Source organism: Rhinolophus sinicus, chromosome 12 (assembly GCF_057876585.1).
Source record: "Rhinolophus sinicus isolate RSI-liver-muscle chromosome 12, RSI-T2T, whole genome shotgun sequence".
NCBI classification, from domain to species: Eukaryota; Metazoa; Chordata; class Mammalia; order Chiroptera; family Rhinolophidae; genus Rhinolophus; species Rhinolophus sinicus.
Genome location: NC_142512.1, coordinates 14,384,846 through 14,400,446, shown reverse-complemented (window position 1 = coordinate 14,400,446; position 15,601 = coordinate 14,384,846). Strand labels below are relative to the sequence as shown.

Sequence of the window (15,601 nt, the reverse complement as noted above, 5' to 3'; positions counted from 1 at the left end):
TGTCATCCCCATCTTCCAAGGAAGGAAACAGGAATTAGAGAGCTTGCCCAGGGTCACCTAACCTCTAGATGACCGAATCATGATTTAAACCTATATCTGCCAGGCCCCAAAACTCAAGCACTAAAGGAGAAAGAATTAGAGAGAGACTCAACCCCCAGTAGGAAGGTGACAGCAGATAGTCTCTAAGGGCGGGGCTGTGGCTTCTCTGATCTCAGGCCCCCCTCCTCTGCCCAGGCCCCGCCTCTGCCCCTCCCAGCGCTGCCTGGAAGTGTGGGGTGAGAGCTCCTAGGACACCCCTTCCCCTCGGGGAAAGAATTGCGACACCCCCCTCCCAGGAGGACCCTCTCCTTCTTCATCAACACTCCTTCCGGGGCAGGGAGTGCCTCCACCTGCAACCCAACCACCTGGCCTCAGGGCCCACTGGCCCGGCAGAGGTCACACTGAGATGACGGTCAAGCTGGATTTCGAGGAGTGTCTTAAGGACTCACCACGCTTCCGGTAAGTGAGCACAAGTCTAGGGGGCAGAGGAGGAGTGGTCCGACACCCCCCAACATACAAACACACACACACACACACACATACACACACACACTCACTCACCCTTCCTAAGGCCAGATGTCCTAATGGAATAGGTCTCAAATGGACAAGATCAAGCTTGTGGGCCAAAGTAGTATCTCTGCTCTCAAACCCAGAGGGGGCCACCAGCCTCTCACCCCTGGAGCTGGCATTGCATCCTCCCTCTCACTGGGACCCCTGCCCCTCCCCCAGCACTTGCTCTGGGCGGTTAGCAACTTCCTGCTCTTGCCACATCCACCCTCCTTCTACCCTTCCTGCTCTGACCTGGGTCCTAGCAGCTCCCACACTGTGGTGTGAGTGAGCAAGAGAGGGCAGCTGTGTGGGCCTTCTTAATCCACCAGCTTTTTCTGTCTGGACCCTCCACAACCTAACCCCAACCCCAGACCCAACCCTGCTAAGGCAAACAGACCAGATGGACCCCAGCTTTGTTTCTTTTACCCCATCTTTCCTTTCCCAGAGCCTCTATCGAGCTGGTGGAAGCCGAAGTGTCAGAATTGGAGACCCGACTGGAAAAGGTGACCCAGGATCGGATTAAGATGAGTGGGGTGGAGCCAGGGAGTAAACTAGAGAAGGGGAGGAGTCCTAAGGATTATTGAATACTTATCATGTGAGGTAGATATTTGGGGGCTACGAGAAGCAAAAAGGTGGTTCTGTACCCTTAGGGAGCTTGGGATCTTGGTAAACAAGACTCAGTTGTGTACTTACCTCTGTGTTCAATGAGCACAGAATGAGTCAAGTCCAGCTCTTCAGCCCTATATTATGCCCAACCCTGGCTGTTGGGGAGAGCAAGACTGCTTCTGTCCCCAGGGAGTTCACAGACTGACTGTGGAGGATAAACCAGTAAAATACTTAAACACAAGACTGTAAGGCATGTGTACACACACAGATGCACACACACACAAACATTCCCATCCCCTTTATTTTTCTCTACAGCATTTATCTCAATCTGACATATATTTACTTGCTGTATTAGTTTTCTATTGCTATGTAACTAGTTATTACAAATTTAGTGACTTAATACACATTTGTATCATAGTTTCTGTGGATCAGGAGTTATGGACAGCTTAGCTGGTCTCACAGGTTTCAGTCAAGGCATTGGTTGAGGCTGTAGTCTCATCTAAGGCTCAGGGTTTCCTTCTAAGCTCACATGATTATTGGCAGAATTCATTTCCTTGCTGTTGCAGGACTGAGGCCATCATCTCCTTGAGGCCACCAAGTCTCTTGCCATGTCGCTCTGTCCATAGGCAGTTTACTTCCTAGTAGCAGCTGGCTAGTAGCAGCAGCAGGAGAGTCTTGCTTGTGTGTGCTGGCAAGATGGCGTCAATTTATATCAGAATATAATCACAGGAGCAAATCTATCAGCTTTGCCGTGTGTCATAACCAAATCATGGAAATGCCATCCCATCACCCTGGCCATATTCTACTGGTTAGAAGCAAGTCATGGTCTCACTCACACTCAAGGGGTGGGGATTATGCAAGAGGGGAATCATCAGGGGTCACCTTGGTGTGTGTCTGTCATGCTTGCTGATATTTTTTCTTGTCTACTTTTCCTCTCTAGAAATGTAAATGTCATGAGAGACTTTTATGTTTTCTTTTTTTTATCAATCGTCAGTGTCTATACTGTGGCCAGAAAGTTAGTAGATAACCAACTAATATATACATATATTTTTTTATTAAATTTTTCATTTTGAGTTAATTATAGACTCACAAGAAGTTGCAAAAATAGTATAGGATGTCCCACGTACCCATCACCCAGCTGTCCCCAATGGTGGCATCTTACATAACCACCAAAACCAGGAAATTGATATTGGCACAATGCAATTTACTGTCTACAGGTATTACATGGATTTTACCTATTTTGCATATACTCTTTAAAACAAACACTAGGAGTGTCTGGACAAACAACCAAAAAAAAAAAACTTTGGGCCGGCCTGGTGGCTCAGGTAGTTGGAGCACCATGCTCCTAACGCTGAGGTCCTGGTTCGATTCCCACATGGGCCAGTGAGCTGCGCCCTCTACAGCTAAGATTGTGAACAACAGCTCTCCCTGGACCTGGGCTGCTGTGAACAGCCCGAGGTCAGTGTGAGCTGCTGCAGGCTGCTGTGTGCTATCGTGTGCTACCGTGGGCTGCTGTGGGCTAACCTGTGCTGCCAGGAGTGGCCAGTGGCCAGCATGTGTGGCTGGCAGCTGTGAGCAGCTGACTGATGACCGACTGCCTCAGCCGGAGGGAGAGCAAGGCTCATAATACCAGCATGGGCCAGGGAGCTGTGTCCTACACAACTAGATTGAGAAACAAGGGCTTGAACCAGAGTGGGGGGTGGAAGGTGGAAGAAAGGGAAAAAAATATCTTTTTGTATAATTCAGTGGCACTTTATCATGTGTATAGATTCTTATAACTAGCATCATCATACTCAAGATACAAAACTCCTATCATCGCAAAGGAACTCTTTTGTACTACCTTTTGTAATGACACCTTCCCTGCCCCCTTCTCTAATCCATGATAACCAGAAGAGATTGTTCTTCATCTCTATAGACTTTTGTCATTTCTAGAATGTTATATAAGTGGCATCATACAATATGTGATCTTTTAAGATTGGCTTTTGTTCCCCCCACTCAGAATAACGTCCTTGAAGTTTATTCAAGTTGTTACATATCAATAGTATCAGTCGTTCACTATCAATAGTTTATGTATGAATAGTTCATTCCTTTGCATTGCTGAGTACCATTTTATTGTATGGATGTACCAGTTTGTCACTAGTTCAGTCTAATGAAAGTTCCTTGTTCGGATATATGAGGGAGAAGGATAAGGAAAAAAACTGGACACAGTCCCCTACCTCCACACAAAGCAGTTGTGAACATCTGGTTACTTGTCACAGATATCCCACGGGGAGATCTGATAACTTTGATTGTGGCCAGTTTTCTGACCATTACTGATCCTACTAGCCACCTCAAGGCAAGCTACATTTCCCTGAAGACTTCACTAGCCCTAAAAAGTGTTTTTCTTTATTTTTTTCTTTTTTTATTGGGGACTATTGGGGAACAGTGTATTTTTCCAGGGCCCATCAGCTCCAAATCATTGTCCTTCAATCTAGCGCAGCTCAGTTTCAAGTCCAGTCGCCGTTTTTAATCTTAGTTGCAGGGGGTGCAGCCCACCATCCCATGTGGGAATTGAATAGGCAACTTTGTTGTTGAGAGCTCGTGTTCTAACCACCTGAGCCATCCAGCCACCCCTCTGGCAGCTCATTATCTTTAGTCTCATTTCGGAGGGCGCAGTTCACTGGCCCATGTGGGAATCAAACAGGCAACCCTGTTGTTCAGAGTTCGCGCTCTAATCAGCTGAGCCATCTGGCTGCTCTAAAAAGTGTTTTTCAGCTCAACAAAAGTTCACTGGGCTAAGCTGACAGACTTCACAGACACTTGCTCCATCCCAGATATGGTGACTTAGGCCAGAGCCAAGTGGCATCACCTCAGGGGCAAAGCAGTTCCTGTAGGTAACAAGGGCCAGGGGTCCGGAGACCTCACTTTGGTTTCTGACTCAGACACTTGGCTCTCCCAGAGAGACCCTCCTCAGGCCAGTCACTTGTCCCCTTGTTTATCAAGCCACCTTTTTTGTCAATTGGGACCAGACTGAATGGGCTTTATGAACATGCTATCTTCTCCCTGAGCCTGTGACCTAATGATGGAAATGTTCAATAAGCACAGAATGAGTCAAGTCCAGACAATAAATACTGTAGAATTTAACACCAACCAGGTAGAGCATACATCCTGTGAGCCAGACAGTGCATGAGGATGGAGTTTTTGGGGAGCTCTGATTCCAAGTAGTTGGGGCAGAGCAGGGAGAGACATGTGGGAGTGGACAGAGAGATGTTTTGGAGGTGAAGCTGACCCTGGCTTTGGTGACAGGCTGGGAGAAATTTTGTTCCAGGCACAGAGCAGTGGGAGTAAAGCAACAGAGATGGGAGAATACCAGGTCTATTTTAGAAACTGTGAGAGCTAAACTGGGCTGCAGAGAAGTGTAGGCAAGGTTGGGAAGAAGGGCCAGAGCCCAGAGGAAGGGGACAGGAAGTTGGACAGGAGTTGGGGTACCATCAACTATGGAGGCACATGTCATGATTCTCTATTGCCCTGTTGCTTCCTAGCTCCTCAAGCTGGGTAATGGCCTCCTGGAAAGTGGGCGCCATTACCTTGCTGCCAGCCGGGCCTTCATTGTTGGCATTTGTGATCTGGCCCACCTGGGTCCACCAGAGCCCATGATGGCGGTATGTGGAGGGCCCGAACCAGAGTGGGATGGGGTCTGGGATAAGGAGAGATCCTGTGGAAGCTGGGGACGGTTGGTCTGGGGTGTGCAGGTTGCAGGCCAGAGGAGGGCTGGGGCTGCCATCCGAGACAGCCCTGGCAGGCTGGTTCTAGACATGGGAAGGCCTTGCTGCCCCATGCCTGGTACTCTTTCTCTGCCTCTTCTCTTGTCTAGGAGTGTCTGGACAAATTCACTGAGAGCCTGAGACACAAGCTGGATAGCCACTCGGTGAGTGGGGGTAGGAGGTAGGTCTGGTGGGGGGGCAGGAGCGAGGTTGTCTGTGGTCCTGACCCCGACCTGCCAATTTCTGCTTCCCCTCAGGAGCTTCTAGATGCCACCCAGCACACACTGCAGCAGCAAATCCAAACCCTGGTCAAAGAGTGAGTTGGGAGGGAAACCAGTCCGCCAGCCCTCTTCCCAGTAGCGCAGGGACCTCCCTGGATAAAGCTGTGAGACTAGGGGTTTCTGGTGGCCTGACTACTGTCCCCCATCCCAAGGACTCCCTTGGAGTTCTGACTGTACAGAGGCTAACTGAAAGGCTGTGAGTGGGCCTGCTCTTGGGACTTCTCTGCTGGGGGCAGGTAGGTGTATCTGTGATTCTTTGTTATCCCCCCGCCCTAGAGGTCTCCGGGGTTTCCGAGAGGCTCGCCGGGATTTCTGGCGGGGCGCTGAAAGCCTGGAGGCTGCTCTTACTCACAACGCAGAGGTGCCCAGACGTCGGGTCCAAGAGGCAGAAGAAGCAGGAGCTGCTTTGAAGACTGCTCGAGCTGGTTACCGGGGACGGGCACTAGATTATGCCCTGCAGGTGCCTGCCAACCTGTCCCCCTGGAGTACCAGGGCCTCAGTCATCTCAAGGCTGGAGAGTCCCTGGTGTGCAATGGGGAGGGACACTATGGTTCCAAGAGTGACCTGGGGTATTATTTTTGGGCCCTCAGATCAATGTGATCGAGGACAAGAGGAAGTTTGACATCATGGAGTTTGTGAGTTGCAGTTGTGGCAAGGGCAAGGGCAAGGGCAAGGGCAAGGGCAAGGGGAGGAGCCTGTTGATGGAGAGCAGAAGGGAAGAGGGAAAGAGTGAGGGCTCCTTCCTCAGCTATTCCCCCTGCTCACCGTGGCCTCAGGTGCTGCGTTTGGTGGAGGCCCAGGCTATGCATTTCCAGCAGGGCCACGAGGAGCTGAGTCGGCTGGCCCAATATCGCAAGGAGCTGGGCGCCCAGGTAGGTCCCCACGGAGCAGGCAGGTGATAGAGGGTAACGGGCTCTGAGATGACTTCCCTGGCCAAGTTGGGGGAGGCCAGGGCCATCAAAGATGCCCCTTTTATGCCCAGTTGCACCAGCTTGTCTTGAATTCAGCTCGAGAGAAGAGGGACATGGAGCAGAGACATGTGCTGCTGAAGCAAAAGGTGAGGGCTAAGACCTCGCATGGGAGGCAGATGGGCCTGGGGCCTTGGTCTTTGCCCACAAAGTTGCCTTTTGACCTTTTGTGCCCTCAGGAGCTGGGTGGGGAGGAGCCAGAACCAAGCCTAAAGGAGGGAACAGGTGGCCTGGTCATGGAAGGACATCTCTTCAAACGGGCCAGCAATGCATTTAAGACCTGGAGCAGGTGAGAGAGGACACCCCAATCAGCCAGACCCATCCGATTAGGCATGTTTTGAGTGGTTGAGGGGTTATAGTATTTAAGCACAGCAAGGAAAAACAGACAGAACCCTCTGCCTTCAGAGAATTTACATTCTATCAGCAAAGACAGACAATAATGTAATAGTTAAGTAAATGTTATGTTAGTATACGTTATATTAGAAGGGAAGAGCACCAAAGGAGAAAAATAATAAAGCAAGGGATGAGGGGGTTGCGATTTTAAGTGGGATGGTCAGGGTAGGCCTCATGGACTTAAAGGACATCTGGGGGGAAGAATGTTCTAGGCAGAGTGAGGAGCTAGCATCAAGGCCCAGAGAAACCTGCTGAACTGTTCAGAAAAACAGAGAGGAGGCCTTGGGTGCGGACAGAGGGAGGGAGGAGGAAATGGTAGGAGATGAAGTTGGAGCTAATGGTGTGAATCAGGTAGAGCCTTGTCGGCTTCTGTAGGGACGTGGGCTCAACTCTGAGGGAAATGGGGAGCCATTGCAGGGTTCAGAGCAGGGTGATGGTGTGCTCTGACTCAATTCCTTTCCCTTCTAGGGCCACTGCCAATCCATATGGGATCTTTGTGCAAATTAGAAAACAGACCCCCCTTCCCCAAGATACTGCCACCTGTCAAAAACATTTTAGCAACAGATTTCTTTTCCTAGAAGAAGCATTTTATTGTCATCTGCTGGAAAGTTATCTTCATAAATATATCAAATCTGGGTTGTCCAAGATGTGAATAGCACCCCTTAGGTATCCTGGTCTGCACAACTGTCCCCCTCCTCTGGGACATCTCATGGGACAGTCAGCCCAGGTCTCTCCTCTCAGCAAGATCCTTATGGGGCAAAGGATCTGCTGTCCCTGCCCCAGCCTCATCCCCATGCTGCCCATGTCCATAACTCTACTTCCACTTCCTCCAGACGCTGGTTCACTATTCAGAGCAACCAACTGGTTTATCAGAAGAAGTACAAGGTGAGTAGCCTGGGTCCTAGAGGACCAGGCCCAGGGAGATTTGGCTTTTGCCGCAGTTGGCTGGACACCTGCCCCCTTATCACCTTCCCCTTCCAGGATCCTGTGACTGTGGTGGTAGATGACCTTCGCCTCTGTACAGTGAAGCTCTGCCCCGACTCGGAAAGGCGGTTCTGCTTTGAGGTGGTATCCCCCAGCAAGTGAGTGCAGTCCCCAGGGGTGATGCTCTAATATTTCTAAATCTTTACCAACTGGAAAGGTAGGGCCAGTCACAAAGGCATCACTGGAGCAGGGACTTGGAGGCCCTCCATGCAGCCCCAGGTGTTAACTCTTTGGTGGCTGGATTGTGGGGCAGCCTGGGGGAGGGTATAGGGTGATGAGGGATATTTAAAAAGATATTACCAAATGGTGCAGAAGTATTTCCACATGACTGGTACCAGTTGAATACTAGCTGCATGACAGCCTGCCCATCCTGCCACATGCTCCCCAGATCTCAGACCTCTCCCTGCCCCCATCCCCTCTCCTTCCCAGGTCCTGCCTCCTGCAGGCGGACTCAGAGCGCCTCTTGCAGCTGTGGGTCAGTGCTGTGCAGAGCAGCATCGCCACAGCCTTCAGCCAGGCTCGCCTTGATGACAACTCTCGGGGTCCAGGCCAGGTACCTGAACATAGGGGTCAGGCTCAGGTTGCCCAGGGAGATGGGGCATCCGGTCCCTTAGACCCTCTGGCTACTCTTTCTTCCCCTGTCTCCTCCAGAGCTCAGGACACCTGGCCATGGGCTCCGCTGCCACCCTGGGCTCTGGTGGGATGACCAGGGGAAGAGAGCCTGGTGGAGTGGGGCATGTGGCAGCCCAGGTACAGAGTGTGGATGGCAATGCCCAGTGTTGCGACTGCCGGGAACCAGCCCCTGAATGGGCCAGCATCAACCTTGGTGTCACCCTCTGCATTCAATGTTCCGGCATCCACAGGTCATTCCCCAAGGCTGCAAGCACGGGCCCCATTCCTTCTGGTTGTAGTGTTGGGGGGGGACCAAGATAGAGCCAATCACGTAGGCTCCTCCCTTCCCCCCCTGCCCGGGCTTCCTCTTAGATTCTGGCTGTCACCGGGCACAGGCCTGGGCCGAGTATGTAGGGCACAAGGTGGACCCTGGTGCACCCAGCCTCTCAGGATCTTGGTCTAGTCAGGGTTGGGGAACACCCAGAGGAGTTTATTGGCCTGCCTGGAGGAGGTTTGGGGTCAGGGCTTCTGGGGGTGGGGAAGCCAACAAAGAGCAGAGAGAGAAGAAGTTGTGAGGCTTTAGCAAGTTTATACAGCCCTCACCCCGAGTCATTCCGGTGGGAGAAGGGAAGGGCAATGGCCCAAAAGAGTTGTCCAGGCCAAAGTGCCAAGACAGAAGGGAGGTGGCTGGAGAGGAGGAGGCCCTTAAAGTGAAATGTAGGAGAAGAAGGGAAAAGGGGACGGTAAACCGGCAGGATCCTTCCAGATATAGGTCAAGGCTACATGGCCCCAGCTGCCCCCTGGCCCAGCACCTTTGTGTGGCCCCCTACACAGGACCTTGTCTCCAAGTCTTTTCAGGAGCAGCAGCAGCTCCCCCAGCTACTGCCTCACATAGGGCCTGACTTCTACTCTGGCCCTCCAGGAGCCTTGGAGTTCATTTCTCCAAAGTCCGGTCTCTGACACTTGACTCGTGGGAGCCAGAACTAGTAAAGGTGACTTGGGGGTGTCGTGAAGAGTGTGGGGGATGGAGTGGGGTGAGAACAGGATTGCAAAGCCCTAAGGGCTCAGACACTCATCCCTACCCTTCCTGACTGTCTGCTGCCTCGGTTCCCGGAAGCTTATGTGTGAGCTGGGAAATGTAGTCATCAACCAGATCTATGAGGCCCGTGTGGAGGCCATGGCCGTGAAGAAGCCAGGACCCAGCTGCTCCCGGTGAGGCTGGGGGGCAGGGGCTGGGGCTGCCCTCCTCGCAGGGAGGGAGGAGGGTCTGGAATGGAAGGAGGGAGGACTGTCCCCTTCTTCCCCCCCACCTCTCTAGGCAGGAGAAGGAGGCCTGGATTCATGCCAAATATGTGGAGAAGAAGTTCCTGACCAAGCTTCCTGAGATTCGAAGGCAAAGAGGCGGCCGGGGGCCCCCAAGGGGGCAGCCTCCTGTGCCCCCAAAGCCTTTCATTAAGCCCCAGCCAGGGAACTTCAGATCCAAGCCAGGTATAGGGTTTCTTGGGCATTCATTGAGCATCTGCTATGTGCTCAGCACATCAAACCTGCTGGGGAGGTTCAGAGTATGAGACCCAGGCCTCCCCATTGGCGGGGTCAGACCACACTCGCGCTGGTTTTAGAAGGCAAGAGTTCTGGGGGTGAGAGTGAAGAATGGGAAGGAGCGTGGGGCTGGGAGTAGGCAGGGAGGGCTATGTAAGGGTGTCAACAGCATAAGAAAAGTCAGGAGTGAGAATGAACTAGGGTCTCCAAAGGCCTGTAAAGGAGGGTGTGAGTTTGGCGGGAACAGAGGAAGCCGAGAGCTGAGGTGGACCTTCACCTGCAACATCCCAGCTAGTCAGGGTGGTTGGACAGGAAGAGGTGAATGATGCTTTCTCACCCCCACACCCTAGGGGCCCTGCACACATACACACTCACACAACCTCCACTTCCCACCAGTCCCCAGAATCTTGAAGACCTCCCCGTAATTGGGAAGTGACCTATCCAATTACCGCATCAGGGGACTTTGCTGAGGGTTTCCTTCCCAGACTCAAAGCTGATTCCCCCTAACAGAGCCACCGTCTGATGACCTGGGCAGCCTGCATCCTGGGGCTCTGCTGTTTCGGGCTGCGGGGCATCCTCCATCCCTCCCCACCATGGCTGATGCCCTTGCCCATGGAGCTGATGTCAACTGGGTCAATGTGGGTCAAGACAATGCCACACCACTGATCCAGGCCACAGCTGCTGTGAGGGTCTTGCCAATCTCCCTACCCCACCCTAAGGCTCCTTCTCTCCTTCCTTGCTCCTTTCTTACCCCTCCCCCCACTCTATAGGGAGTGATAACCAAGAGAAACTGGTTACTAAGAGTGTGTCATTTGGAGGCAGACAACCTGGCTTTGAATCCAGACTCTCATCACTTAGTGTTATGAACCCCTCTGTGCCTCAGTTTCCTCAGCTGTAAAATAGGGATCCCACCTCTCATTAGGTTGTACTGTGGATATAATGTATGGATACATGCAAAGAGCTAGAGCAGAGCCTGATACTTAGCTGTACCCCTGCACTCCTGATCCCATACCCCACCTACTGAACTGACCCCACTCTGAAATATTTTTAAATCTGCCTCTAAAGATGCCACTCTCTCTCCCCATTCTCCACTTCTCAATGCAGAATTCTCTTCTGGCCTGTGAGTTTCTCCTCCAGAATGGGGCAAACGTGAACCAAGCAGACAGCCACGGCCGGGGCCCACTCCACCACGCAACCATTCTTGGTTACACTGGGTAGGCGGGGCAGCGATAATGGCCTTGGAGAGGAAGGTACCAGACAGGGTGAGCTGCTGGCTGAACCTGTCTATCCTCTACAGGCTGGCCTGCCTGTTCCTGAAACGGGGAGCCGACTTGGGAGCTCGGGACTCTGAAGACAGGGACCCTCTGACCATAGCTATGGAAACAGCCAACGCTGACATCGTCACCCTGTAAGGATGCCTGAAGGGGCGGGACTAACGCTTGCACTATCCACGTGGGCGGGGCTAACGCCGAGAGCCGAATGTGCTAGGCCTGGGGAGAGGTGGGGTCAGTTCCTGGACCAGACAGGTTGCTCCAAGAGTTGATTGGGCATAGAGTAGGAAGGGTGCGGGCACGGTCCGAGGATGGTGAGCTCATCCTGAGAGGTATCATTCATCAACATTGTTGTCAGGCATCTTTTAAGTACTAGACCTCGGGGAAACATGAATAAACAACTCAAACATGAATAAACAACTCAAAGGGTGGGAAGCTAGGGTGGGGGAGAGTGACAAGATTCTCATTAATTCCATCCCCTTTAGGCTACGATTGGCAAAGATGAGAGAGGCTGAAGCAGCCCAGGGCCAGGCAGGTAAAGTATCCAACCCACTCCACCCCACCACCAGGCCTAACATTATATCTCTGGGCATCTGGCCCCAGGTGACGTTTCCGCTCGTGTCCAGCTTCATTGATTAACTCTAGTATTTATTAAATAAATATGTATTGGGTGCATTCGACGCGCCAAGGCAAGGGATGTGCCCTGATGGCGCAGGTGTTTCTTCCACCCACGATCTTACCAGACCGGCCCTTAACCAGGCCGCCCCCCCCCCCCCCAGCATAGTCCCCTGTGCTAGGGCCCAGCCGTCGAGCTCCCAGCCCTTCCTCCCTCTCCTCAGGAGACGAGACGTATCTCGACATCTTTCGTGACTTCTCCCTTATGGCATCGGACGACCCGGAGAAGCTGAGCCGGCGTAGTCAGGACCTCCACACGCTTTGATTCCAGGCCTTCGCGGGCCCGCGACCCCTGCCCTTCCTTCCCCACTGTCGGCCCCGTCGCCATTAAAGCCTTTGTGCTTTGCTCTTCCCTTCATAGTTCCTTTATTGGGTGTCACATCCAGGCCTGCAAGGTGTTGGGCGCTGCGGCTCCCGGGGTACGGAGTGGATGGGAGTTTTCGAGCTCGAGTCACGCAAGAGGTGACTCCCAGAGAGAGAAGTGGAAGCTGCAGCTTCAGTCCTAGCACCGGGCGGCCATGGGGCGGGGCTCTTGGGCTCAGGCGACGTGGCCAGACCAGGCCGCGGAGAAGGCGCTCGCGTGGGCTGGGGCCAGCCTTCCCTTAGGGGAAGCTGGCATCGGGCCGGGATGGAGAGGCTGGCTCGGCCACCCCGGCCCGGAGGCATCCACGGAATGTGGCAGCTCAGCACTCGCCCCCTCGGGAATTTCCTACGGGAGCGACGAGGAGGAAAGAGACGGTCCCCAAGCCCTGGACGGTTGTGCCTCGGTTTCCTCAGAGTGGCGAGATTGGGGACCCTTCCTCCTCCAAGTTGCAGACGTAAGGTCGCGCACACCTGGGGCCGCAGGCCCGGGCGGTCGCGGCCACATCCGGAGCGACGCGCCTGAGTCACCCTCGCGACCCCACCCCCACTTGCGTCCGCCCGTCCAGCCCGTCCGCCCAGTGTCTCCAGTTCGCCTCTCTCGGCTCCCACCTCCACCCGAGCCGCGCGAGCCCCGCGGGGGCGGGGGGCGGGCCAAGGGGGTGGGGCTGTCTCTTAAAGGGTCCCCGGCCACTGCCCTTAGGCCACTTCCTGGGAGCGGAGAGGACTTCAGCTGCTGCTGCGACACCCCCGTAAGGCGGCGGCTCCCTGGTTCCTAGACTCCCGGCCGCTTCCCTCAAGAGTCCTCGGACCCTGGCAGCTTGGACTGAGCGTGCATCCTCGCTCCCTAACCGATACAAAGGCACCTCCACCATCAGCTCCAGGCAGCCCAACCTCCGTCTCCTGGGACCTGCGCCGGAGTCAGGCCAAGGCCAGGCCTCTGACTGGCTCCCGAAATCCTGGGTGGACTCGCCCACGGCGACAGCGATCTGACCAAGAACTCGGAAGCTGGACCCTTCAAAGAATCGGCCTTGTGCTCGCCACCGTCACCTGCTGGTTGGATTCCGGAAACCCACTGTCTGGAGACCGCAGAAAGGAATCGTTGATCACCCAGAATCGGATGCGTCTGGACCTAAAACTCCCTTCCCTCTTGGTCTTCCCTGTGCTCTTTTCATCCGTTCTCCCAACCTGTCAGGCGTCTCTGTGTCAGAAACCATCCCCCACCACCAAGGTAGCTGGTGAGCCCCAAGGCTTGCTACCTTGTACTCCAATCGGTGCCTCTGGCTTAGAATCTGAATTTTACAATTCAATTCTGCACACACCCAGGAAGTTCTGCCCTTTCTTCTCTTTTGGTGTCTCTAGTACGCCCCAAAATTTCCCCTCCTCCTGTGCCCTCTTCGCCCCCCTCCTTTGGGGGCCCTGTGACCCTGAATGTGGGGGGCACACTATATTCCACAACTGTGGAAACCCTGACTCGCTTCCCAGACTCCATGCTGGGTGCCATGTTTAGGGCTGGCACCCCTATGTCCCCCAACCTCAACCCCCAGGGAGGCGGCCACTACTTCATCGACAGAGATGGCAAGGCTTTCCGGCACATTCTCAATTTCTTGCGGCTGGGCCGCCTGGACCTTCCCCTTGGGTATGGGGAGACAGCACTTCTTAGGGCAGAGGCCGACTTCTACCAGATCCGGCCCCTCCTAGATGCCCTGCGGGAACTGGAGGCCTCTCGGAGTGCCCCTGCACCCACAGCTGCCCTGCTCCATGCAGATGTAGATGCCAGCCCCCGCCTGGTGCACTTCTCTGCTCGCCAGGGCCCACACCACTATGAGCTGAGCTCTGTCCAGGTGGACACCTTCCGAGCCAACCTCTTCTGCACTGACCCAGAGTGTCTGGATGCCATGAGAGCCCGATTTGGTGTGGCCAATGAGGAGAGAGCTGAGGGAGGCCCACACTTTCGTCTGGAGTGGGCCCCCCGCCCCACAGAACTCCCTGAAGTGGAGTACAGGAGACTGGGGCTGCAGCCATTGTGGACTGGGGAGCCAGGAGAACGACGCGAAGTGGTGGGCACAGCAGGCTTCCTGGAGGAGGTGCTGCGGGTGGCTCTGGAGCATGGCTTCCGTCTAGACTCTGTCTTTCCTGACCCTGAAGACCTGTTCAACTCCAGATCGCTGCGCTTTGTCCGGCACTGAGAACTGCAAACTGGGAATGCTGTCCCCCGTTTGACTGGGAGGTGGGTGGAAGAAGGGGACAGCAAAGGAGATGAAGACTCCCCTGAAGCCTCTTCATAGCTCTGCTATGGGAGCTGTGAGAGTCAGGGGTCCCACTGCACCTGACTGGAGCCTAGAAGTGGGCAGGACTCCCCAAACTCAAGCCCACTAAGGGCTCGCAAGTGGTACAGAGGCTCTGGATTGGTGCTAGTAATCTTGGGAGGGGTGGGGAAGGTTCCCCTGGCTTGTTCTTTCCTGAGGCTGGGGACCTCCAGTGTTTCCTTTGTTGAAGTTCAGTATTCAAGGGTCTGGAAAAGTGGGGACACTTCTCTGCCCAGGCTAAGCCTAGCTAGCAGAACCCTGCAGGGATACTGAGGTCTGGGAGGAAGTGGGACTTTGCTCTAATGTGGTCTCCTGGACTGTGACTTCTCCTCCTGGAGCTGGGTGGCCTGGCCTGACCAATGACAGGCTAGAACACTCTGGAACATGGGAAAGGAGAGTCTTTGCTGTGTCTCAAGCCAACTACGGAGGGAGACAGAAAGGCTACACCCCACCCTAGGCTGCCATAAGGTAGCTAGGAGAATTCCCATTAACTATGGGGTGGAGCATCCCTCTGGAGATCCAACTGTTTTAAAGGATCCCATATTAATGGTGGGGCTGGCCATAGGGAAGAGGGTGGCATCTCCTTGGGTCCTGGCCTTACTTCCTTCATGTGTACGTGCATTCCGTGTGTGTCTGACTGATGCGGGGGTTTCTGACATCCTGGCTCCCATCTGTGTTGTTGGAGACCGTGTCTGCGTGCTGGTCTTTCTGTGATTTCTGCATGTCCAGGCCTGTTTGGGGTTGCCCAGCAACTGTTTGGGCACCAGATGTGTCTGTGGTGTGGATGTGAGTAGACTGATAATTAGTAGTTAATCACAAGGTGTGTGTGTCTGTGTGTGTGTATACGCATGAATGCACGTTCACATCACCACATATGGGCCTGTGGGGGTTTGAGTCACTAGGATCTTCCTGGTGAGAGGTAAGAGAAGTCACTAGGCTTAGCCTGGCCGTGGGAGCCTTTATAGAACTCTTGGTTGCTAAGGCAGCCATGGGTCTGTTGCTAGGAGATAGCTGGAGAAGACCCAAGGCTTCCCAGGGCAGAGATGAATGGAAGAGTTTGTGAGAGTCAGGGAGGATGTGGGACGGGATGGGATTTCTGAATCCCTGGGGATGGGATACTCCTGAACAAGTTCACTGGCGGAGTTACTTATTATTTATCACTTACAAGAAGAAAAATAAAATTGTTTTTGGAACCACAAACTTGTAATGGCTGCTGAGGGACAGGTTGGGTCAGAAGCCCAGCTTTCTCTGCCCATCTCCTATTAGAGATGT

At 53.8% G+C, this 15,601-nt stretch overlaps 2 protein-coding genes across 3 annotated transcripts; both read left to right on the top strand.

The window, feature by feature from the left end:
- Positions 1-254: 254 nt before the first annotated feature.
- On the top strand, positions 255-12,013 carry ACAP1 (ArfGAP with coiled-coil, ankyrin repeat and PH domains 1). 2 transcript variants are annotated; one of them, XM_019745109.2, is made up of 22 exons: positions 255-498; positions 1,034-1,091; positions 4,716-4,835; positions 5,048-5,101; positions 5,195-5,253; positions 5,495-5,678; positions 5,809-5,853; positions 5,995-6,090; positions 6,201-6,275; positions 6,366-6,475; positions 7,413-7,464; positions 7,561-7,661; positions 7,993-8,116; positions 8,215-8,426; positions 9,098-9,167; positions 9,293-9,387; positions 9,494-9,663; positions 10,225-10,397; positions 10,819-10,928; positions 11,012-11,122; positions 11,471-11,520; positions 11,825-12,013. In XM_019745109.2, exons 1-22 carry the CDS (start codon positions 446-448, stop codon positions 11,923-11,925), a joined length of 2,223 nt encoding a protein of 740 aa, XP_019600668.2. In that variant the 5' UTR covers positions 255-445; the 3' UTR covers positions 11,926-12,013. The 2 variants fall into 2 exon arrangements, with proteins under 2 accessions (XP_019600668.2, XP_088658072.1); XM_088801946.1 differs by having other exon boundaries at positions 295-498; positions 5,809-6,090.
- Positions 12,014-12,721: 708 nt separating this feature from the next.
- On the top strand, positions 12,722-15,529 carry KCTD11 (potassium channel tetramerization domain containing 11). The gene has a single exon (XM_019745113.3). The coding sequence runs from the start codon at positions 13,511-13,513 to the stop codon at positions 14,207-14,209; it is 699 nt and encodes a 232-aa protein (XP_019600672.1). The 5' UTR covers positions 12,722-13,510; the 3' UTR covers positions 14,210-15,529.
- The last annotated feature ends 72 nt before the right edge of the window (positions 15,530-15,601 follow it).